General features: G+C 45.2%; 2 protein-coding genes across 2 annotated transcripts; both read left to right on the top strand.

Annotated features, from left to right (window-relative positions):
* The first annotated feature begins 5174 nt into the window (after positions 1–5174).
* Positions 5175–20221, top strand: zbbx (zinc finger, B-box domain containing). The gene is made up of 12 exons (XM_036537606.1): positions 5175–5236; positions 5684–5797; positions 8808–8889; positions 9192–9240; positions 9487–9605; positions 11593–11688; positions 14483–14644; positions 15122–15473; positions 17345–17465; positions 18760–18863; positions 19967–20091; positions 20216–20221. Exons 1-12 carry the CDS (start codon positions 5175–5177, stop codon positions 20219–20221), a joined length of 1392 nt encoding a protein of 463 aa, XP_036393499.1.
* Positions 20222–21203: 982 nt separating this feature from the next.
* LOC118783652 (proline-rich receptor-like protein kinase PERK9) lies at positions 21204–23020 on the top strand (the record flags this gene model as incomplete). Its single annotated transcript, XM_036537605.1, has 2 exons — positions 21204–22471; positions 22963–23020. Coding segments are annotated over 2 exons (1326 nt in total), but the record flags the coding sequence as incomplete, so codon positions are not given.
* Between the last annotated feature and the right edge of the window lie 2233 nt (positions 23021–25253).

Raw genomic sequence — 25253 nt, 5'->3', positions numbered from 1 at the left:
TCAAAGTCAGCTCTCTCTTCACTGAAGACTTGGTTGGAGGGTTGTGTGGCTGAAGCACGGATTTGCCAGGCCATTGTGCTAAGGCCTCATGTGAGACTGCAGAAACAATGAAAAATTCTGCTGAGTGCATTACTATAGCACTGGTAGAACTTTGACTTATTATCTGCTGTCTGGAAAGGAACGCAATATCATTACTTTATAGCTGCCATATTGAAGGCGTCTCCTTGATTTTGGATCCCTTTTGTGTTTAGCTTTATAGTGCTTTATCATAAACAACAGCAATATGGCTTCTCATCTGCCCTACTAGCAAGCTTCTACTAGCATTTAATGCAGAGTCTGGTGGGATGAATTGGGGAGGGAGGTGAAATTCATAAACAGTCCTCAAGAAAAGGAAGAAAGAAAGAAATGAAGAAATAAATTTAATAGATTCCTCCTGAACTCTTGAAAGTAAATTGATGAGTATCTTTCTCTCCGGAGGGGCCAACAACTTTTCACAGGCGGTATGTCACACTTCATTTCATTAGCGGTGGGTTTCTTGATGACCAGCGATGAACACCTTCCTCACATGTCCTCTAGATGGCAGTGCAGGCAAGACTAACACATGTGGCAAAGCGGGAGGAAAAGGACGGAGTCTACACTATTTACTCTCTTTACCTGAACACCTACACTCACCCCGCATTGAATCATGAGGAACATGCCATCTCCCGAAGCCTCACGCTTGCCTTTGTAAAATTATGGGTTTTAATTTGAACACGAATCAAACGTGGCACTGATGTGAAATATCCACAGTTACAGTTTACGAATCTGGAAATAAAAATGCTCTGACATACATTTTGCTTCTCAGCTCATGTCAAATGAAACAAGCATAAAGACAGATATGTCTGCTTAACCACTTATTCAAGTGATAATTGTAGTATGTTTGTCCTCATTTGCGTTAAGCACCAGTGGAGACCTACGCTCTGCTCCTCTCGGCAAGGCACGTGAGGCTCTGATCGCACACCATCAAGAGGACAGACGACAGAAATTAAGTCTGACAGCCTGGCAGGCCACTGCGTCAGACATTTAGCGGCCCCTTTTTCAGGGTGACAGCATGTCATCTCCATCAACACTCCAGCAGCTCCCTGATTTCTTCTCCGCTCCTCCCCCCCTCCCCTCTCTCCATGCACCCCCTCCCTCTATTTTTCCCTCCTCTGTCATTCCGTATCCTTCCCTTTGATTGTTCGGCGAGGAAGATGCTCGCTTGGTACGTGGTAGTCCTGTGCCTCCCGTGGTCACCCACAACCTTGTGCCCTGAAGCTACATCTCTCAGCTGTGGGACAGGGAGGGAGAGGGAAAAGAGCCAGCTTAATTAAGAGAACTGTCTGCCCCGCCAGTTCTAGTACTGATGATGCTATCATTGGCATTTTCTGCCCCCCCATTGTCTCATTTGGTACAGTCGAGTCCCAAGCCCATTTCAGCCGGTCAGCTGTCAGGCAACGCTCAGAGGGGCTTTCACGCTTGTCGGATTTCTCCCAGGTCCATATATAAATATATATTTTTTTTTTTCATCCCCACTTAATTTTATTTCCCCTCTCTCTGTCTCTCCTCACTCTCTCGCCACTTCTCTTAGGTTTTTGAAAAGCCAGCTGTCAGAAAGGCAGTCTTGTTTCCCTGTGAAAAGGTCGTGGGTTCGCTCGCTCCATCCCAGATCGGGTGAACACCAGGCGCTGCCTGTCGCCGTCCGTCCCATTACATTTCCCAGTCCCAGAGGTTCTGCTGATGACAGATCTGACAGAGTGACCCTTGTAACCTTGCTGCTTCGGGGCAAGTTCAGGGCATGGTATGAGCGGTTTTGGTCTGATCCACACACACACTGCTTGGCCTCGGAGCTAATAGGGCAGCTTGAAGGGCTGTGGAGGCATCAAATCAAGAGGAGGAAGATGGACAGCATCTTGGAGTTCTGTGTATGACAATGGATTTGTGATTGAGGGATTGTGCTGGAATCCTGGTGGTGAATCACTGTTGTGACATTGAATATATGGTAGCTCTCATGTCATGTCATCACCATATCAATGACAAAGAAATCTGTAAAATAACACACTGGACACATTTGCTGAACAACATCTTTAGAAGCTACCACAGGAATGATTTATACATTATTAATTACAATCACAACCATTTGTCATGCAAGCATTCAACATGCTGGAGTGATATTCCCATTAGTACTTGTGCAGTTGACGGTGATCAGATTAATTACTTGGGTGCTGAATGGAAATGAATAAATGAGCATTCCTGAGGGAAGGCCACTGAGAGTGTGTGATCTGATATGCACACGTGATATCCACACATTAAACTGTTGTTAAACTCTACGTCTTTCTTATGATAATAAGGATAATGACCATTGCAATAATGACAGTGGTTGTAGGAGTAAAATGCACTACCTGGGTTGATTATTATTAATAACTATTATTAAAGTGGCATACAGTGCAAGAAATAGAAGAAGAGATAAGTATCAAATGCATTTACATTACATTTATTTATATTTATTCATTTGGCAGATTTTTTTTATCCAAAGTGACTTACAAGTGAGGCAGAGCACAAGACAAGCATAAAGCCATATAAGGAGTCAACAATATTAGAAGTATGCAATGACACAATTTATCTAATGGTGAAATAATTTCAATGCAATGATTCAATACGTGATGCAATCAGAAATAAATGTATAAATAATAAAATGATGCAATAAAAAATGTAACTCATAACAAAGACTGCACTTCTCCTGCAGCAGCTCCCATAAATATACTCCCTTAGTCTTAGCTGGATTTGAATGGGACTAGGGGGGCAAGGGTATGTTGCTAACCTAATAATGATGAAAATGTGCTGAAATCCTAACAAACACCTGTAAGAGTTTGTACAAACAAATGATGGAAAACTTAATTGAAATAATTTCTTCTTAACGGATCAAATATGTGAGATGTTCACCTATAAGCCTGTTCTTTTGTGCATGTCTGTTATTCAGCATTGGTCTGCCATTATGTTGCACAAAGCTGTGTCTCTCCCTCTCTCATTATTATGCGAGTAAGTGGTTGTGGTGTGCTGGTTTGGACAGCAGACATTTCTGTCATTGGTTCATGTTTACAAGAGATCTCAGCTTTTGCCTGTCTCCCCCTCTCTTTCCCTTTCTCTCACTCCTTTTCCATATTATTCTCTATCTCCTTCCTTCCCTCTCTCTCCCTGTCAGCATTCTCTCTTTCCCTCTCTCTCTCTCTCTCTCTTGCAGTGCTGTCCTCTTCATCAGTATGCAGTTACATGCCAAGCTGGCCTCGTGCTGGCAGGAGTCAAAGTTGTGAGATGGGATTCCAGCTTAGTGGAGCAACTGAGTGAGATTAAGTAGCAGGTAAGAATGACGGGCTCCAGCGGAGGGCCGTGAACCGGTGCGCTCTGGTGGCAGGGGTCAGCGTCCCTGCTTCCCATGCCCTGCTGAGGGGTGGGCCCGAACGGGGGGGAGGGGGACACCTGCCACCACCGAGGAAGGAGAGGGGTGGGCACCTGCCGAGGTAATTGCTCCCTGCCACTCCTCTTGGAGCAGGAAAAGGCGGGGGCGGGGTGGAGTTGAGAATGGAAGAGGGCCCTTGCTGCAGCAGATCTCAAATGCAATTCTCTGAATACAAATGAAGCCTAATGTTGTTGTTACTGGAGTCAGGCTGGGCTATGGTTGCCGCTCTGTGGAGGGTCAGAGCTAGAAGGAAGAGGGTGAGGGAAGGCGCTGCAGATCAGACCAGTGAGCCCTTTTATACAAAGTGACCTCTGATGGACATAAATGATTAGTTTGTGCTTTTAAATAGAGAAAAAATACAGTGATCATGCATTTAATGATCCTCCAAGTAAGAGATGAGCATAGGTCACTGTTCTGATCATTTTCAAAGATTCTAAATAGTAAATAAGAAACTGAACTCTTGCACTGTTCCTTTGAAGTGTAATTTAGACCTACTGAGTCACAGCACCACCTAATGAGATTTTTTATGATTCTGTAATCAGAACAACATCTATCTAAATTCTGATTTAAACACTAATAATTTTCATTAAAGAATTCCAGCTGTCCATGATTGATGAACAACTGGGGTCTTGCTGTCTTTGAAACTGCTGTTGCCAAAGTTCATTTCTCAAAACGCAGTGACAGCTACAAAAATGTTTAGCTAGGCTCGCAAAGCTAATTTGCATTAAAATCCCACTCAATAACCAGGCCTGACTGCCTCTCGCGAGAATTCACGTTTCCATAGTGACGCCCATACACAAGCGTTGCCTGGTTGACCCACTTGTTGTTGAAGAAAAAAGTTAACGTTACCTACAGAAATACACTCAGATAGTCAACAGTTTAAAGGAAGAATCAAGACAACCCTAAGGTAATTATGTAGCAGTTGAATATACTCTGCGCATCATTCTCTCAAAGTGTGACTACACGGCTTTGTACTTGCTTGTAATATGCTTGTCAAAAGCATGCAAGTCTAACTAGACAGTTGGCTAACTAGCTAAATGTTACACAGCTAGCCAATTAAACCCTACTGCGGTGCAGCATATATATCTGTTTATGTGGTTATACCTTGATTAGCATCGTCACCATCCAAATCCCACAGTGACGTTGTCATTTTTTTATCAGACGTCTTAGCCAGCTAAGGAAATGCTTTAGGTATTGGAAAGAATATCGTCTGTAAACCAGCCGCAATAATGTTAGCTAGCACTAACGTTAACATTAACCTAGGAGCCTGTCAGACGTTGGATAGTTAACATTAACACTTTGCGTTTAAATAATGAATTCATAAGTACATGAAGCCATTTTGAAATGAAACAGTAGGGCGTAACGTTAACCCAGGTAGCTTGCAAGCTAATTAAAAATGTTTCAACAGTGTTTTCGAAGACCGTTTTTAGTTAGCTAGCTTAGTGTCAGCAAATAGCTTTTCGCAAAAATTAATTGTTTTGTAGTTATGTATCTCCTCAACAGCACTTTACAGTTGTTGGGGTGTCATTAATTTTATCACACTGGTATTGGCCATGTGCAGGTTTTTATTTGGAACTGGATGTAACCCAGCCTTCTCCTCTGTACAAATGCATGTTTTATTTTGCTTTATTACAGAGAGGATCATCTTAAAAGCCATACTCGGATTGCAGCGGGATAACCTGTTCTATCAAGGGCAGCCATGAATTTAAATTATTTTGTGGTAATTCCGAACAAATCCACTTCAGTGAAATTGAAAGCCAGGTCTGTCTGTCTGTCTGTCTGTTGTTTTATAGTTGTATTATTTGAGTGAATTCACATTGCAGATTGTTTTAAATCAAGGTAACTTTTGGCTCGAAAAAAGAACACATAATATCACAATTCAATAACAAAGACTAAATATATTCACTCAAAACATTAATGTAATATCCTAAAGGCTTCTACTTGAACATATTAAATTATAAAATAATTGCTATTGAATACAGCATTATTTTTTTTGTGTGTCATCTTTCTCTGTGCTTACTGAGAAATTTACTGAATCAGTGCCCTTCACTCTGAGATGTACTGCGATGTTTGTCACTGGGAGATGACACTGTCTGCCAACGGAAGATGCTCTGAGACAGTGTTCATCCGTGGGAGATGTACTGAAACAGTAAGGAGAAGCAATGAGGCACTGCTTTGACTGGCTCACGGTTTGGTCTTCTTCCCCAGGAATCTGCCAGAGCTGCATCTGGATGCTGTGAAGCTGGATCAGGAGAGCAAAATCATCGAGAACCGACTGCAGCAGCTGCGAGAGAACATGAGCCGTGAGAAGGAGGAGAGAGAGTGAGTGAGGGGAGGGAAAACAGAGACGGAGAGGAGGAGAATGAGAAAAGAAAGGGAGGGATACAGAGTGAGAGAAAGAAAGATTGAGAAAAGGAGAGAAAGGGAAGACAGTGTGATAGAGGTAGACCAGAGAATGAGTGAGAGATTGTAAAGGGTGAGTGGAAGAGATAATATGAGAAATGAGGGTCTGAGTGGGAAAAAGGTGAGAACGAGAGGGGGCAGAGTGAGAGAGAGAGAGAAAGAGTTGTGGGGATAGAAAGGAGAATGATGGAGGGAGTTTTACGGTCAATGTTTGGCAAAGGCTCTCATCCAGAGCAACTTATCCAATGAACACCTTTTACAAACGTAATAAATTAGTGAGGCACTTTGGGTTAAGTATCTTACCCAAGGATAACGCAGCAGTGACCCACCTGGGAATCAAAGTAGCAACCTTTGGGTTACAAGCCCAGACTAGTATACCACACTGCTGCCCCCTTCCGCTCTTGTAACACCGAGCACAGCAGCTGTTCAGGTGGTTTGGGACGGTTTTGCTACAGGTCAGCTTGCTTTAGTATTTAGATGTCTCTCAGTGGGAGACTGATGATGATCTTGCAGGGACAACAGAACTAATAACCTTCACTGGGTAGCTCTGCAGGGATATTAAACTTAGGTATCCCTATGAGTCAGGATGAACTGAGTGATCATTCTCTGGTGCAGGCCTGTACGTTCTGCGGTCACCTTTCTCAGCAAATGAATTGAAGTTAGCTTGGAGCCAAAAGAGAGTGGAGATTATTTTTCCATCAAAGCAAACAAATCACAAGAATTATTAATGCATTTGTTTTTCAGCACACCCTTCTTTCCATTAATAACATTAAGATCTGACCCACGGACTGAGGCTATGTAAATTATGAGGAGGCCATTTCAGGCATAAATCAGAATATACGACAGTATAACTCACTCGGAGTAGAACCGGCAGCCGTGAGGCAGCGTGCATACATCATGTTCTCCAACGCGCACGCACACACACTCAATCATAATAAATTGCCGCGGAAATCTGTGGGGAAATAAACACCAAGGTGAGTTTATGTCTCAACATAACACATATGCTTTGTTGCCATGAAATTCATACATCACCACGCGCAAGTTCACACCGGATAATGGGATGAAGATGTATCTGGGAGCTGTTGTCGGAGACTACTTCTCAGGGAACGCACCACTAATTAAAAGCTCACGCCTCATGCTGAGAGAACGGCGGCCTTGGATAAACAAATAAATAAATGGCAACGCGATGAAATACTGCAATGCAATGTCATGCCGGTGGGGGCCCCGTCGACTTGACGCTGGGAAATTGAGAGTGCAGCGGCGGCGACGCACTCCAATCATATTCCCGCTTATAAAGAGGACATCGGGGTGGTGTGTCTCCCTTCTCTGGCTTTACCCCGTCCCATAAATCAGTGGTAAGGTCTTCTGGGCAGCAGAGGTACGGTAAAACCTGGATATTCATCTGCTGCGCGGTGGCTGCTTTAAAGAGCCTGTCTGAGCAGCGCGTACATTGTTATTTATCTTTCGCTGCCCTGTTCACCCGCTTGTTAAAGGACTGCCGATGAGCTCATGTTGCAGACAGTTATAAATGTACTTTGTGCTGTGAGGTGCAGATGGTGCCTGCACTCTAGGCTATGGAGATGTACTACACTGTGTACACTCTGTAGATGTACTGTGCTGTGCGCACTCAGGAGATGGACTGTGCTGTGTACACTTTGGATATGTACTAAACTTTGTACAACAGTGCAGGATGGAGGTGTGTTGTGGTGGGTATAGCAAAAAGATGTTGATTTCCCTGTTGTAAATAAATATCCTAATTCCACTGATATAAGTACTAATTTCTCCTCCCTCCCTCCTCTCCCCTCCCCTAATCCCAACCTAATATCCACCCTTTTCTTTCTCTCAGCTCTTTACTGTGGTCAGACCCCAAAATAACCCTCCTTATTCCCCAGATGCCCTGGCCAGCTCGTGCATGTGTCTGTGCTCATGACTGTGTCTCTCACTCAGCAGGACAGGCTAGATGACACATAGCTGCACTGTGGGGTTCCATCATATAAGAACAAGGGTTTGTAACCAACAAAAACTTTTCTAGTCTGAGATATACTAAGAGAGGGAAAAGGAGCAATAACCCTTGAGACTTGTCTCCTTATAACGTTATCATTGTATGTGTTTTGTTTCTTGTTTGTGGTGACTGAGACAATCAGTGCAGTGAAAGGTCAGACAGTCTGCTGTTTTGGTGTTACGGTTTGGGATTGGTGTGGAATTATGTGGCCCTAGACCCCCACTTCCCCTGTGGAAAAACAGCTCCTTTTGTCCATGGCTGGCAGAGCTGCCACAGTAACACTGAGCCCCACAGCTCATCGTGAGAGCCAATCAGAGGTGGTTAAGTTCACTGTTCATGTTTTTAGGCATGCATTAAGCTCTGAATTGGTATTTGATGTAATCGGGTATGTGGTCATTTTGACTGCTGGTTAGTGTGTAATGCCGTTTTGTGTACGCATGCTTTTTTGTGCGTATGTGTGTGAATTTGCTGAGGCCGACACTCTGGGGTGAGGTCATCACGCGATAGAGGTCACATGCCACATGACCTTGTGAGAGGATCTCTGTGATGATGTAATGTGTTTGACTGGGATCATGGTTTCCTGCTACACCCACAAGGACACAGTGTCAAGCACTGTTGCCACAGAGAAAAGTGTTTACTTTCGGGTTACCTGACATTGTGCTTCACTGTTACTATTCTGAAGGCTTTCACCTTTCCTCTGTGAATAAACATCACATTCTGGCCTCTTTAATGGCACAGATGAGACAATCTGTGCTTGAATTTAAGTTCAGCTCCCATCCATTGAATTGCACACAGTGAGATGGCTGAGGGGCTGAGAATGTGTCATTTTTAGCAAAACCTTGGCTAGAACACTGCTGCAGCACATTCTAGGGCACTGCTAGCATAACGGATGTCACGTGACTGTGTATGCTCTCTTTCTTCATTCAGGAAGTCAGGTGGGTTTCGGTGGAAGTCAGTGCTGGCAGCGTCCCATGGGCCGACCAAGATCAAGGAGAACGGCCTTCAAAAGGCAAGTTTTCCGAACAGCGCTCTTCAAGTGGCGGTTCTTATACCATTCAACAGAGAGGCTGGAAACAGAGCCATCCCATAAAGGGAGTGATCACTGTAGTGGAGTGGAGTTGTTCACTGTTGGCATGAGACATGGGAAGGCTTGGGAACCAGAACCATCCAAGCCCAAAGCCAGCACCACAAAGACAAGAACCAAACAGATATTAAGAGAATGCAGTCCAGTGGAAGGTAGTACTGCTGCTGCATTCATCTCATGCTCGAATGTTGTTAATAAACGTATTTGTAATGATTGATTTTACACAGCGTTCTGCAGGAAAGGTGAAGATGAGAGTCCTTAAAGACGCACCAGAGGGTAAGTGCATTTTATCAGAAATTTAGGTTTCTGTGCATGCCTCCTTATCCAATGCATTGCTCTGCCAAAAATAACCACTTATACTAAATGTACCTCTTTATACTTTTTCTTAAACTGTCAGTTTTTACGAACAATACCAGTTATTGAGGTGGGGTAGTTGGTGAGCTGTTTATTTTAAACCACCCACTCTCTAGTCAGCGACACCGCATTCTTGTCACCTCTGCAAACTCTGTGTTCTGTGAACAGACGCGAGCAGATCCCTGGGGAAAGTGCCACGCCCGCCACCAAAGGAGCCGGCCCCCAGCACGAAGCCCAGGCTGAAGGGGAAGCCCTGCGGTCAGTGTGAGGCCAGGACAGCCAGGCTGGTGGGTGAAATGCGGTAAAAGTACAAAGTGGCTGCCGCTCCCTCGTGCTTTGGCTCCCCCACTGCCACCGGCTCAGTCAAAACACAGCACATAAATCAGAGAGAATGCCTCACCTCGGGCGTAAATCTTGCACCGGCTGGGATGTAAAGTTCGCCCCTTAGAGCTATCAGAGTTGTCCTGCTCCTCCTGCACAGCTAATCTGTCTCACCATGAACACCACCCAAATATCCAAACATGTCTAACCCACATATTTCACTCCAGTCTCACCCTTGACTCCAAACACACAGCTAACCGATCTCACCATCGACTCCATCCACATCTCCCAATCTCCTCATTATCTGCGCTGATCTGGCTGACTCCTTTCTCAGAATCGACTCCACCCACACAGCTTACTCCAGTCTCATCCACTCCAGCTACACAGCTATCTCCATCCTCGCCAACCCATTCCACCCTAAAAGGTAACTTGTTTTAACATCAACTCCACCAACACAGCTAACTCCAGTATCATGGACTCCACCCACACACCCACCATGGACTCTGGAAGGCTCATCTGGCATGTACTGAAAAAAAAATAAAAAAGTAGGGTTGGCTTTTTTCCCCTCACTGCTCATAAGCCTCCCAGCTGAAAGCCAGATAAAGTAAGAACGGATGCATATCGCATTAGAGGGCTACTCTCTTTCTACAGGGATGCACCAATTACTGCACTGTGTTGTGGCCCGCGCTTCTTCCTCACTCTTCACCGCGTTGCATTTGATGTCCGCACGGTCTGTGCCTTTGTTCTCAGATTCAGAGATCTGACAAGTGCAGGAAAGACACGCTGTTTAGTGAGGAGCGCTGCAAGCTCGGTAATGTATGCTTAATGTCGGGCTTAATGTCCCGTGGTGCTGCCTGCTGCCTAATGCGCAACAGCGCTGCAGTCTGCGCACAGGCCAGTGGAGTGGAGCACGGGCAAGCTCACGCAAAGGCAGCGGTGGCTAGCCCAGGCTGTAGCATGGGGATCTGGGGCACCGCAAGCCCGCAAGGAGAAAGCCGGGCCTTTGCATTCCGCAGCACCGGTCAGTCTCGGCGCTGTTTGGGCTGTGCATGAGTGGACGCCGTTACGGACATGCGCAGTATGCGGATAAGCAGAGTGAGGCTTCTCCGAAGCTGCTCACGATGACAAGCAAACAGAGGTGCTGCCTCCTACCCCCCCCTTTTAAAAAATGCGAGTGAAAGCCCAACGCCGGCCAGGCCGGTTAAATCCCACTTTAGCTCCATTATTTATTCCCAGTCCAATGCGATGAAATGAAGCTATTTTTTATGGGGCCATTAAGAGTCGGTAATGGGAGCAGCTGCAGACCCAGCCTGCATGTCCCTGTCTCCCCGGGCTGCCTGCGTGGTTGGGAGGGGACAGGAGGAGGGACCAGGGGGGAGGGGCAGGGGTGTAGAGGGTACGGTGGGAGTTAGACAGCGTGTGTCCACAATCTGAAAGTGTCCCGAGGATTTGGTTTGCTTTTCATGTCTGGGAGGTCCAAGGAGTGAGGGCATCTGGTGGGGTCAGCTGAGGCCAGAGGTGTGGGGCAGCGTTTGACTTTACTCCTTCATCAATCATCCCAAACACGCAACCACACAGAAGAACACACACACACACGCACACACACACACACACACGCACACACACACACACACACACGTATGCACACACACTTACACTGTCTCTGTCTGTCCACTTACCTCTCCTGTCAGCTCACATTGGCTACCACGGTAATTTACTATTTCTAAAGAAATAATGAGTTCCCCCAAGATTGGCTGCAGTTTTATCAGAAATATGCACGCTGTGGTATTATATTCATTTTATATTTATTATGCTCAAGTTTGTTCTCAAGCTTAAAGTTAGAAATGAGATAATGACATATATTTTCCTTGAAGCTCTACTCCCTGTAAAAATACCTTGTTTGAATCATTATGATTTATTTATTTTTTTATTTATTTTTGATTCCCTGGGAAGATGTGCCCAGAATGTGGAGAGAACTACTGTGTTGGCTGCTTTGCCAGATTCCACCAGAAGGGGGCACTAAAGAATCACAGAATGATACCCATCCAGGTAAGAGAGTGTTTGTAGCGGCAAATATCATCACAATGTCTCAGCCTAATCTCTAACCGATAGAGGTGTGCATACCATTGCTAGTGGAATGCTAGTGGTTTAGAAATTTCATGTTAAATAACTTCCCTCAGAAGTAAAACGGATTCTAACAAAAGCCCACATGTGACTACACACACACACACACACACACACACACACACACACACACACACACACACACACACACTTTATGGGGAGGGTAGATACATGTATTTAATCATGTGGTCAAATAACAGCCAGCTTCTCAGGTCAGCACACCCCTGTATTTACCCAAAGAGTGTCCATGTGTTGAGTTTGTTTGTGTCAGTGAATGCAGAAATGGAACATGTCTGTTGCTGATGGATTCTGGCCTGTGTGGTTGGAATCCATGCTGTAGGAGGTGTTCATGTAGCATTCCACTCCCATGTTACTCTAATAACAGTGAGAGTCGCATGAACGGTGAAAACTAGCTAACGCATTCCACATTGGTTTCAATCGTTGCCATGACATTAATCACATTGCTACGATGGTTGAGAAGCCTTTTGAGAGCCTTATCTGCCAACCTGTAACAGCCTGGTGATCACGGATTTGAATTAGTGTGGGCTTGAAAAGTTCTGAATACCAGCATTAACCTCAGGTTTTCTCCTGGTTCCACTGTAATAAGCCATTAAAGGATGCCTTAGGGAGAAGACTACAAAAAAAGCAAAAAATAAACAGAACAAAGTAAACCTAACAAATATGCATGGTTTATAGAATCATTTGGACTGAGGCAGAGCAAGACGCTGAACGCATCTTACAGGTCTTGGAAAGAAGACTTGTCTTGCTAGCATTAGCCTCAGGGTCACAAGCTCACACCGCTGCTTTGCTTTAGATGCCAGAGAACACTTCTCATTACAGCTGTAGCGGCAGCATCCGCTAATGCGTGTGGGTGTCCATGTGAGAAAGTGTGTATGTGTGTGACTGCTTGCTTTGGTGGCAAAAACAACACACCAGTTGCTCTAGAAACATCAGTGTGCGTGTGCAGCCTTGGATTACAATTGTCCATGACCACGCAGCTGACCTTGAGAGTGCTTGTAGCTGCTTGCATGTCTCTCTCCCATTTGTCTGTCATGGCGTATTAACCAGCCTCACTGCCGAGTGAAGCGGCTCCTCTCTGTAGATATTTACTAGCCGCTTGTTACCACTGCAGGTTTTCTTATTTCAGGGTCCAAAACAAAGTCAAACAGATTGAAGCAAACAAACGAACAAAGCAGCGGAGAAGCGTAAAGAAGATTCCAGAGTGGCTCGCATGGTGTGAAGGGAGGCCAAGCCGCTGGCAGGACACAGAGAACTGGGATTAAAACCCCGGTGCTGATGCAGGGTTCTCAGCGCTCATAATCCTGTCTGATTTTCAAAAGAAAATTAATTTAATCAGCACCTTCTTTGTGGCTTAGTGTCCTCGAGTGTGGATTCTTTGTGCTGTTTTTCTCTTGCGGGATGTACACTCTAAGGGAAGCCTGTGCCTTGTGCCTGTGGGGCCTTCAGGACATTAGCAGAGTGTCATGTTCTTGTTTGTTATTTGTGAACAACCATCTTGATTTGCAATGCTCAGTGAGCAGTCCACAAAACTTTGGCAGAGCTGGTAGAGACTCCAGCAGATACAAATAACTAGAGACACAAAAGCAGTTTTGTGTACAGATAATCTTCTATAAGTCTCCTGCAGCTTCAGTTGGTTTTGACCTGAAAAAATTGTTTTAGAATGAGATCCTTGTACAACAGCAGCATATCTCACTAAGAACAGTCAGAGGAATATGAGATAGATATTTGGACCTAAGGATGTGAAATGTGCTACATGTCATTTACAGTAACTTGCATTTTACCTTAGTTGTCATGCCTTTTTGGTGTTGTGTGATAAAGCAGACAAGAAGGCTTGCAGCCTTATGTGAGGATATCCAACTGTTTCCCTTGCGGGGTGATATTGATTTGCTTCCAGCTTCCCTTTCACCATCATTAACCCTGCCAATGCAGTCCACCACAAATGACACGGCTGGCACACGGGCACAGCATCTCTCTCCAGCTCAGGGCACCGGGGGTCCATTTGAGTGGAAGATGTTGATGGAGTGATCCTGAAGCTTAGCCTAGCAGAAAAGAGCAGTAAGAATGGGGCTGAGTGTTTGCAGGCCCAGTGTAAATGTTCTCCCATGTAAGGGAGAGATTATTCCCCTCGTGGAATGTGTTCACCTAACGTTAAAGGCTGATTCCTCTCTTGACTTCTTGACCTCTGCCACATCCTTCAACACTGATGCCTGGTCTGTCAGTCATAGTTGGCTGGTTTAATGTGAAATGGTGTTTATGTGCCCACGTGTGTGTGTGTGTATGTATTGGTATGTGTGTGTGTGTGTGTGTGTAATAGAAAGACATTATTGTCAGAATTTACCTTATACTGACACCTGTCACATGCAGATGACCGTTGAAGCAAACGAGCACCTGTTGTGATTTTGATCAGATGACAGATGAACCAAACCAGCAACCGTTTTTGTGGCTCTTGTCTGTTGAGCTCTACCCAGGACCAAGACCTTTGATGGCTTGCTGGCTTCGTTTCCGAATATATACATTTTGCACTCAAGAATGTTTGTGCATGTGTATGTGTCTGTGCTTGCATATGTGTGGTATTGGTGTGTGTATCTGGTATTGAATGACCTGATGAATGAACCTACGGTGTATAATCACTTCCTCCATGTAGGGAATGTGGATTAAGTCAATGTTTAATTTATGACTCTCATTGGCTGGTGAACAGATGGAGATTCAGACATCCATCAACACATTGGATCTTGTGAGCCGGTTTAGGAAACAAATCGATCCTGAGGGATCAGCTGTGGGCACCAAGCGGAAGGACCCCACACACAGCCAGGAGGCACAAAAGAGCAATCCTCCACCTGTGATCCTTCCAGATGCTCAGGTAAGTGTCAGAGGTAAATACAGGTAACAACAAAGGGGAAACTGTAGCTCACATAACTCACATGCACAGGTTAGCTATATAAGTAAATATAGATGTCGCACAACTTATCCATTCACAGTAAATTAGCTGATAATATACATTCTGACCACCACAGATTTTTCCAGAGCAATTCAGATACTAAAGGATTCACTGGCCATGAAATCACACAAGATTCAAACCAACAACCCTAATGCAATGAGTATAATGGCTTGGTCACGACCCATGTCCTCTGTTTTGCTTGTCGTAGACATCCTAGAAATAGCAGCATAATGCAGAAAAGATGCTTTGTCTACTCCATAACCACACAAGGTGGGAAAGAGTGGCAAGTTAAACAGCTAGGGCAGATATGTTTTAACAGGCGGCATCAGGGTGGATGTAATCCTACAAATAATATTTTACCAGGCTCCATGCCCAACCAACCAAGCCTGTATGTCACAGCTTTTAGGTTTTGATGATGAGGAAACAGACGAAGAGAAAGAAGAGGAGGAAGAGGATGAGTCTGAACCGGATGAGAGAGCCCACAGTCCGGCCCTTCTGCGTGGGGTGTTTGATGAGGAGGAGTCAAAAAGATCCTTCCAGGATGCACTGAGGGAGTGGAGAAGGAAGAGAGGGGCTGCACAATCACAGCCGGAGCAGGAGCAGGAGCAGGAGCAGGAGCCAAAGCCAGAGCTGGATCTGGTGCCGGAACTGAAGCCACAGCAGGAGCAGAAGCAGGAGCTGGAACTGAAGGAGGATCCAGAGCCTGATTTTGAACTAGAGCAGGCTGGGAGGCCGATAAAAGCACCGACAGGTAGTACAGGGACCCCTGTGGTAGTGGTAGGGACCAGGATGGGAAGGGGGGGGAGGGGTCACTTGCATTCATTAGGCTAGTGCTGTTGTTTACTCTTTTTTTACAAATAAGGTTTCTTAAGCCTGACTAAATACCCTGCTGACAGCCAGGTGATATACCTATGATTACCTGCACCTGGTGAGGTTGTATCTGTTAAGGATACGCTGGGTACTATATATAACTGAGGCATGACAGCATCTGCACTCAGGTTTGGAAAAGGTCATATTTATATTCTCTGATGCTGTGTGTTGTCACTTTGCTGTCTGTTTGCTATCAGGAGGCGACACAAAAGGTACAGTTGTGAAAGGATACTTCTGTGTGTAGGAGGTTTTTGTTGGTAATAGGAAGTATCACTGCTGTTTGATGTTCTGGCTTTGGCCACACTCCCTTGACTCCATGAATGTTCGTAATGAGCCAGCAAATCAGAACACATTTAACTTCAACAATGGTAGAGGCAAGATTTTTGCATATCGAGCTGAATATAGAAGCCAGATTTAGAGGCTTGTGAACCACTGACCTGAAGACTTTGATGTAGAGTCACCCTAGAATGAGACTGCATTATGTCTGTCACCATGCTTCTGATTTGGATTGCTGTACAGTTATGGCTATGTAAAATATATTTTTTCGCAGTAGTGTGAAATGATTGTAGCTTTTGCTCTGCCTTCAGACAATCATTTGTTCTCATCCCTTTTTTGTCCTCATTGTAGTGTGCTTGCTGAGATGAAAAATGCTTTTTAAGGAGAGAGTTTTAGCTTCTTTGATTTAATGTGTTTTTTCCCTCTTGTCACAAACAACATTGCATTAAGGATTTTTCTTGTTATGAGAGCACTAAGTTTGTCCCTGTAGACAATGTAGGCTCATTCCTATATTGCTCATGGCAAAACAACAGTGAACCACTTACACACAACACAGGGTTCAGGTGACTGGATTCCCACAGACGTATTTCAGATTCAAATTCCCTAAATCAATTAACGATGTGGTTTATTTACTCTCTCCACTGTGATTTCTCCTCCTCTGACTCACATATGTGTCCGTCGCAGTTAATTTTCCATTATGTAAGATTAGAAAAGAAGCAGTATTGCAATGGCGTACACTGGTGGAAGTGCCCTGGGCAAGTGTCGGCTTTCACTCTCTCTCTGGGCCGCTCTGTGCGGTGAAAAATGCTTACCGCCGCAGTAGTGGGTAAAGCACGGGCCCCAGCATATTCAGATAATGACTCTTGTGTTTGGGAGAGTTCCACTACACCAAAGCTTAAGTGCTTGCACACAGCAAAAAATGCTGTGGAAGCTACACCCTACTTGAGGCGAACACTGCACATTTTGCACTGTTCTGCCAGCTGTCTGGCTGTTCTTAACACCTGCTCCTGCTCTTGTGCTGTGTTTCTGTGGGACATTTCACCATCTTATTTGCTTGATAGCCATTCTGCTGCTAGTTTAAGCAAGTGCTATTCCAAATATAGAGCCAAATTATGTTGTTGGTCAGTAGACTCTGGGAATTGTTTCTAGCCCAAGGTTGGGTAAGAGGAGTGAGGTGGATAATGGTTAAGAGGAGAACCACTCCATGGAAATTGGCTTAGTTTGGCTGAGGTTAGTTAAATTCTTCCACTGAATAAAGATTACATTTAGGACTTAGCTTCAGCCTGTATTTCACATACCATCTTTGTATGATCTGAGGTTAAGCAAGATACAGATTCTTTAGTTGTGTTGTGTGAATTAACTCCAGGGCAGAGCCAGCTCACCACCTTGTGGAATCAGAGCAAACCCTCTGACCGCATGGCCACCGAACGACACGTCCACCGGATGTATCTAAAGGTTTCTATTTCCTCCTTTCAGCACCCACTGAGGTTTTCGGGACACAGGCTGACTACCAGGCAACACAACAGCCAATCACGGTTGAGTTCAAGGAACACGGCCTGAGTTATATGGAAAAGCTCATGCTCAAGAAACACAGAAGGTGAGATGGACGCTTGGGAGAAGTGCCGTTTTCCTCTCACAGAACCTATATGGCCAAGCAAGGGGAGCCAAAACTATAGGCTGACTGATGTTTTTTTTGGACGAAATAATGATAATGATTTTTGCGAGGACAAGCCAGACCTTAACTGATTAACCTGACAACATGTTCTTTGAATTGACATTTTGAGAGAAAAAAGTGAAAGTACATCAACTGTAATTAAATTAGAATAACAGTACTTGGTAATTGCATAGACCTGTCTCACTAAATAACAAAACTGAACGGGGGCTGCGTCTGAGGAGACAAACTTTTATTGCATCTGTATTATGTTGCATTATGTTCCAATTTGTTTTATGTTTATCAAACAGAAATGAAAGGTACAAAGTATTGAATTAAAAAGAAATATCATTATGAAAAAGTTTTTCCTGCACGCATCTTTTCAGCCAGTTATACTAGAAATGAGTAATATAATGGTCCCCTGGCTCTGGTCCTACCCTGCAGGGGAGGCTGGGTGTAAGGCTAGAGGCTGTAGGAGATTTGAAGGCTGTGGCTAATAAAGGTTTGAGGCTGTGGGGTCCTTGAGGTTGTGTTTGTGGGTGTTGGAGGCTGTGGCTGAGGGAGGCTGGAGGTTGTGGCTGTGGGAGTTTGTAGGATGAGAGGGGGTTAGAGGCAGAGGGCTATAAAAAAGCAGTAAGGGGAACTTTATGCTTAATTTACAGTTTCTCAAAACAATCCTATTGAGTTGGTATACTGTGTCATATTTACTTCTTACACGTTCATTTGATCCGGTACAGTACAGTGGTTGTAGTTTTTGTGTGCACTCTCAGTGTCATGCTTGCCCAGGGAATTGTTGTTGTCATTAATGCAGTGGCCCCAAAAGTGTTATTTCAAAGGTCAGTTTATACCTGAGCCTCCAGGTGCGAAAATGGGTTTTCTTAATCCTGTGGCAGAGAGAGGAAATCAATGGCAAAACTCAACAGTAGATGCACATCTGCATTCTGAAATGTACACAGTTTCATATTCCCAGAGTTTACCCCATTTATCTAAAGTCAGTAAAAGTTCATCTTGTCGTATTTTCCCATATCTTTCCCCCTCAGTGTAGCTGCTGCTTACATATCTAAATCCCTGTGGTAAACAGTAATGGTGTGGCAGGCATGTTTTACTTATCTATGGAAGGGGACTTAAAAGGGCTTGATTTTTGGGAAAATAATGGAAAAAAAGAGCCCTTAAACCTATTTTGTTCTCTAATCCTATTTACTCCATTATATTTTGGGGATCTTTTTTTTCTCTCTTTCAGAACGCCGATTGAAGAGTATCGACTGCCGTCGTTTGCTGGCTCCTATCAGGAATTGCAGATGGATACCAGCAGGTTGACAGATGAGGAAGGCCCAGGCCTGACAGGTTCATTTCACTTTCACCTATACTAGAAAAGAGTTTAGGGACCACATACTCCCCTCCGCTCCGGACTGGCTCCACTTGGGCAGTCTGTCATGCCTGTCCGTGTCTGATATGAATCCATCAGCCTCGCCCGCTGAAGTCTAATCAGTAAGTGCTTATTATGTAAGGTGTGGCAGAAGAGGGGAGGGGATTCAGGTGGCAGGGCATGAATGAGGCAGTGACAGGTGGGGCGTTAGGTCTGGAACCCGTCCATCAGTGGGCAGTGTGTACCCTTACTGCCATCCCGCAAGGCGACGGGCACAGGATGGCGCGGTCTTACTTGCACAGAGCCACAGTGACAGGTTTTGCCACAGTCACTGATGCCTGGGAGTGGGTGCGCTGAAACCTCAGTTGGCGTTACCTCTATGGCAGTTCCGCTCTGCCCCCTTAAATCAGCTACTGTCTCCGCTGTCAGAAACACATCGCTGCCATACCACAGCCTGACTGACTTGACACGGCTTAGGTTTCAAGGCTGATTTTGAAATAAGTTTCGTTAAGGTCAGGTTTTTTTTTTTCCAGGCTGACAGCCTATCCTACAAACCCATCAGACCAAAAAAAGTTACATTTCATAGAGCAGATTTCCAGTTATTTCTGCCATAAATGTTTTAGAATGTAACTTTTTTTGAACATTGAAGAGGACTGATTTTATTCTGAAATGTATTCAGTGTGTATGAATAATAAATATGTGTGGGATACGGTGTTGGCTCTGTACTACTCTGTGTGTGTTTAACTTTTCAGAGCTGTCAGACTTTGCTTCCTGCTGATCTTTGCCGCTCTTTTTTGTAGAAGCATAGAATAATTTGCATCCCATCACCTCAACATAGTTGTAATGATTAGTAATATGCTACATAATGTAGGGAATAAGAGATGTATTGATTTGTCTGAGCCGAGTAGCCTGGTAGCTGCTCGTGGTCAGCGTAGTTGGCCAACTCCTTACATAAGTCAAGCTGTCTCTTTCTTTCTGACCTCAGATAAGAGCTAACACAGAGCACCGCTGTATAATAGTGATGGGTAGTTGAGTAAATTCTGGGGATTTTGCATTTCACTGGCTGCTGCGTGCTTTGCAGCTGAGGAGATGGAGATGCGAAGGTACTGCGCCTCGCTCTTTGCCGCCACCACCACCCCTGCCAACAGCAGCGATCAGCATGACCACATGACTCAATCGTGTCTCAGCATTGTGGAGTTAGATGAGGTGAGCGAGAGTTACAATCACACCCCCTCTCTCCTAGTTATGAAGTTATGATGAGAGGTCTTAGGTTCCTCTGTGTGATTTTGTCTTCATAAAAGCTCCCTCACCCTTTCTTGCTCTCTTCCAGAGGTAATTATATTAATAAAGTGTGATATTGTTTCCTCACTGATGGCATTGTAATCTGTAATGTTTCTTTTAAATGAATATAGCCACCGTGGACGTCAGAATTCTCTGTGTATTTTTATTGCAGATGGCTGGGGACTCAGCTGTACTGAACAGCACCTTTACTGCTGAACTGGAAACAGACAATGATGTGTAAGAGGCATAATTAAACCTCTCCCACTGACTTTCACATTGTGTGCATCACCTTGACGTAATGACACCATGTGCAATGAGGCTTTGATTGTAGGGTGGAAATAATTTAAACTTGTGAAATAATTTAAACCTCTGTCCAGACTCAATCTAACAGCAGTGTCCCTAACTTTGAGTTACTTACCTTAAGGACAGTTAACTTTAGGGGTACAGTTAGGAAGGCAGTTACGATTAAATTTAATCTGGACCATAGTGGGAACATTTTTGTCTTTAATGTTATGACAACTTTAGTTCAAGTAACTCAGATTGACCAAACACGGAATGATGTAAGGGTCTCAACTAATGTCCAAGTAATGTCGGTCCTTGTTCCTTTCAAAAGGTTGACAGGAGCTGAGGGTATGACTACTATTGTTGTCCAGGAGATGGGACACCAGGAGACCAAGATAATCAAAGATCCAAGACACGCTGATGTTCCCTCCACCCCCTTGCAGAGACCTTCCCTGGCTTTCAACCAACTACCAAGGCCCCTTGGGTCCCAGTCGAAGACAGTCCAGTCACCAAGAGCTACTCTGTCCTCTCCATTACGATCTCCTCAAATGGCACCTTCCCCTCTACACTTCACATCCCAGTTGACCCAGTCATCACACGTCCCCTTGTTGCCAACCTCAACACCACCATCCCCCCTCTCCTCCGGCTCCCCACTCACCAGGGTCCACCTGTCCCACCAGTTGACTGGGTCACTACAACTGGATAAATCACTGACTGGGCCACCTCATTCTCCTCTAATTGTGAGACACTCGCCACAAGGCTCCCTGCCCTCCAAGTCTGTAACAGCTGGGTCACCACCACCTGAAGTCTCCAGTTGGCCTAAATCAAACGGATTGCATCAACTAACCCCTCCTTCCTCTGGGTCAAAATTAACTGGATCACTTCTTCCGCCTGAATTGCTTTCATTGGCAAAATCAACCGGGTCTCCAACCCCTCCATCTGGACTGTTGCCTCGGCCTAAATCAATCGAGTCGTCACCATCAACCCCCTTATCCTCCAGGTCTGAATCAACTAGATCACCACCACCTGAACTGTCCTCAGGATCCAAATCAGTCGAATCACCTCCACTTGAATTGGTCTCCAGGTCCGAATTAACCACATCACCTCTGCTTGAGCTGTCCGTCTTTCAAAAATCAACCAGGTCGCCGTTGCCTTCATCTGGACTATTTCCTCGGCCTAAATCGATCGAATTGTCACCATTAACTCCCCTATCCTCTAGGTCTGAATCACCTCCACCTGAACTGTCCTGTCAGCCCAAATCAACTGTGTCTACTCCACTTGAACTGTCCTCTAGGCCCAAATCAACTGGGTCTCCTCCATCTGAATTGTCCCTGAGGCCCAAATCAACTGGGTCACGTCCATCTGAATTGCCCCCGAGGCCCAAATCAACTGGGTCACCTCTGCTTGAACTTTCCTCTAGGCCCAAATCAACTGCATCTCCTCCACCTGAACTGTCCTCTAGGCCCAAATCAACTGGGTCTCCTCCACCTGAACTGTCCACTAGGCCCAAATCAAATGAATCACCTCTGCTTGAGCTTTCTTCTAGGCCCAAATCAACTGCGTCACCTCCATCTGAATTGTCCCCGAGGCCCAAATCAACTGGGTCACCTCTGCTTGAACTTTCTTCTAGGCCCAAATCAACTGCATCTCCTCCACCTGAACTGTCCTCTAGGCCCAAATCAACTGGGTCTCCTCCACCTGAACTGTCCACTAGGCCCAAATCAAATGAATCACCTCTGCTTGAGCTTTCTTCTAGGCCCAAATCAACTGCGTCACCTCCATCTGAATTGTCCCCGAGGCCAAAATCAACTGGGTCACCTCTGCTTGAACTTTCTTCTAGGCCCAAATCAACTGCATCTCCTCCACCTGAACTGTCCTCTAGGCCCAAATCAACTGGGTCTCCTCCACCTGAACTGTGCACTAGGCCCAAATCAACTGGGTCACCTCTGCTTGAACTTTCCTCTAGGCCCAAATCAACTGCATCTCCTCCACCTGAACTTTCCTCTAGGCCCAAATCAACTGGGTCTCCTCCACCTGAACTGTGCACTAGGCCCAAATCAACTGGGTCACCTCTGCTTGAACTTTCCTCTTGTCTCAAATCAACTGGGTCACCTCCATCTGAATTGTCCCCGAGGCCCAAATCAACTGCGTCTCCTCCACCTGAACTGTCCTCTATGCCCAAATCAACTGGGTCACCTCCACCTGAACTGTCCGCCTGCCCTTCCTGCCTGCCCCAACCCAAATCATCTACGTTACCTTCACCAATTCTCCTGTCCTCTAGGTCTGCACCATTCAAGTCTCCTCCTCTGGAACTGTCCTCCAGGGCCAAATCGACCAAGTCACCCCAACTTGAACTGTCCTCCAAGTCCCCATCGAGCAGGTTGCCGCAACCCCTCACGTTACCTGACGACCTGTTATTGCTTACGTCTCGACAACCTACCCTGTCCTTGACAGAGCACCCTCAGTCTGTCCTGCCTTTGACTGAATCACCTGAACCCCCTCCCTCCCCATCAGTGTCAGATCGTTCACTGAGTCCAGCCTGGTCAGCCAGATCCAGATCAAGGTTGATTGAGTCACCAAGGAGAAGTCAGTCAGGTGAATATTACTTGGGTCAGCATTCAGATTTTTTAAGATCAACTGAGTATGAGTTGAGACTCAAGTTATGTTATGGTTATATTATCACGTAATAGCCAAAAACTAAATTGAACTTTAAGTACCCTGATTATGACAATTTCATATACATTTTTGTGCTAATTTCAACCTGAGTCGCTTTGTCTTTTACGTTTAGGCTTGCTGTATCTTCAAGGTTATTTCTAGAATGTTCCATGGTTGATTTTTGGTGGTTATTACTATGGAAGGTTGAGGCAATGACAGTGAAGGAGCTGGTTAGGCTCTACTTTTCAGCTGGTGTGGTAAACCACACCAGACAACAAAGCTGTTAAAATCTACTGGCTGAAAACAATTGCATATTTATAATGAAGATGTTGTTTCCTTGATCATGTTATGCACAAAGCAGACTTTGGATGTTGACTTGTAGCAAAGAATTAGTCAGGTGGCATGCATTGTCAAGTTCACAATTTGGATAATAGGAGGTAAAGGCATCAGCTTTATGTTGAACATTAAATTAGTAAAACAGGTTGGCAAATTTCATGGGTGGCCAAAACAATTTATCAAAGTTATGCTGTTTTTCAGCGCCTTGGCACCAGATGTCCTTTTTACATTCATTGTAAACGCACTTATGCATTTGCTTAGCATTTACATTTTTTCATCCTCTTTTAACACCAATTGAACATCAAGCTTGCCACACTGTAACAACCTCTGCACTCATGTGGGAGTACAGGCAAAGCACATGTAAGCCTCTGATACATAAGCAAGCCAACATTACTACTTTTCACCCTCCAAGTCCCATAATGCACCACAAGCTAGACACTGAACAGTGGACAGGCGTATCATACTGTTGGTATCTTGAGTACCCCACACGTACCTGAGTGGGTTGTAAGGTGTGCCAGCGGTGTCATGATCGAACCCTGGCTGACCTAGCTATGCTTATTCACTGCTGTGCGCACCTTGACATCGTTGGCGGATGACATGGCTAATTTCAAACCTGGTCATTGGGCTAAACCTGTGTTGGGAACAAATGCCTTTTATGTCTTATCGCCCCATGTCTGAGCATTTTTGTCTGAGCATTTTTAACACAAACTGATTTGCAGAAATGCCCAGGTTGCTCCTGCCATTACATTACAAATCACAGCAAAACAAGCAGGCTAACCACCAGAAGAAAATGTGCCAACTTCTATGGCAATAGAGGCAGCCATTACTGTAATTCACGCTCAATGCAGACACAGGAAAAACTGTCCAGTGAGTTTGATTATGGCAGTAAAGCGTGTTTCTGCTCTGCTGTTGACGCTAATTCAAGCGTAGCAATAAAGAAAAGATCCAATCGATTATGGTTTTAAATAAACATGCAGCGTAGTGTAATGCAAGGCAGGGATGTAATTACGTGTTGAGAAACGGCCTGTACTGCATTGGCACTGCAACGACGGAGTCTGCAATCCATTCGTTTGGTAGGGGTCAGCCGCTGTGTCACGGAATCACTTCAACTAAAGTTTGAGCAGCTCAGTTGGAGGTCGTAAGGTACAGAATAGCGATAACCATTATTAATGCATTAGTGAAAGGGGAAGAAAGGGAGATGTAGCCTGATTGCTTAGTGCAGCATATTATATAAACCAGATCTGCTTTTAACACCGTGAGTCTCAGAATCCCCTGCAGAGCGTTCTCCCTCTAATCCTTTGAGAAGGCAGGAGCATGTATTGCTCATTGCACAAATCTGATTTCCCCCTTTCTCTCTCGCTCTCCTGTGTCTTTTCCTTTTTCTAATGGCCTGTAGTTTCCAGCAGCGAGATGTCAAGCAGCAGCCTGGAGCTGTCGCCCTGTCGGGGCGATTCCCCGGGCGAGGGGATGAGCGGCCAGCCCCGTCTGCAGGGCCTGATGTGTGGAGAGGAGACACGCATGTTTTCCTGGTCTCCCAGGGTGCTGATGGTGCCAGACTCAGCCTCCAGTTCGGGGAGTGATTTGGATCCGGAGCTCGAGACAGGGACCACCAACGAGCCGGGCCTTTTCCCAGAACCGGCCCGGGTACAGGCCTGACCACACTGAGATACATTGACACTGCAGACACATGCACCTGCTCTCCTGAGCTGAACATCCAGAGACAAAGCTGCTGCAGAACCACATTAACAGTTTTAAAGGTCAAAGTTTGTTACAATATTGTAATGCATTGCTGAATTTTTTACTGAACCAATTTA

Source organism: Megalops cyprinoides, chromosome 9, assembly GCF_013368585.1.
Source record: "Megalops cyprinoides isolate fMegCyp1 chromosome 9, fMegCyp1.pri, whole genome shotgun sequence".
NCBI classification, from domain to species: domain Eukaryota; kingdom Metazoa; phylum Chordata; class Actinopteri; order Elopiformes; family Megalopidae; genus Megalops; species Megalops cyprinoides.
Note: the sequence above shows the minus strand (reverse complement) of the source record. Positions and strands in the feature narration are given on the sequence as shown.

Coding starts and splice junctions, on each gene's coding strand:
- zbbx (XM_036537606.1), top strand. CDS start 5,175: ATGAATTTAAATTATTTTGTGGTAATTCCGAACAAATCCACTTCAGTG. Junction 8,890..9,191: donor AGGAGAACGGCCTTCAAAAG/GCAAGTTTTCCG, acceptor GATTTTACACAG/CGTTCTGCAGGAAAGGTGAA. Junction 9,241..9,486: donor CCTTAAAGACGCACCAGAGG/GTAAGTGCATTT, acceptor TTCTGTGAACAG/ACGCGAGCAGATCCCTGGGG.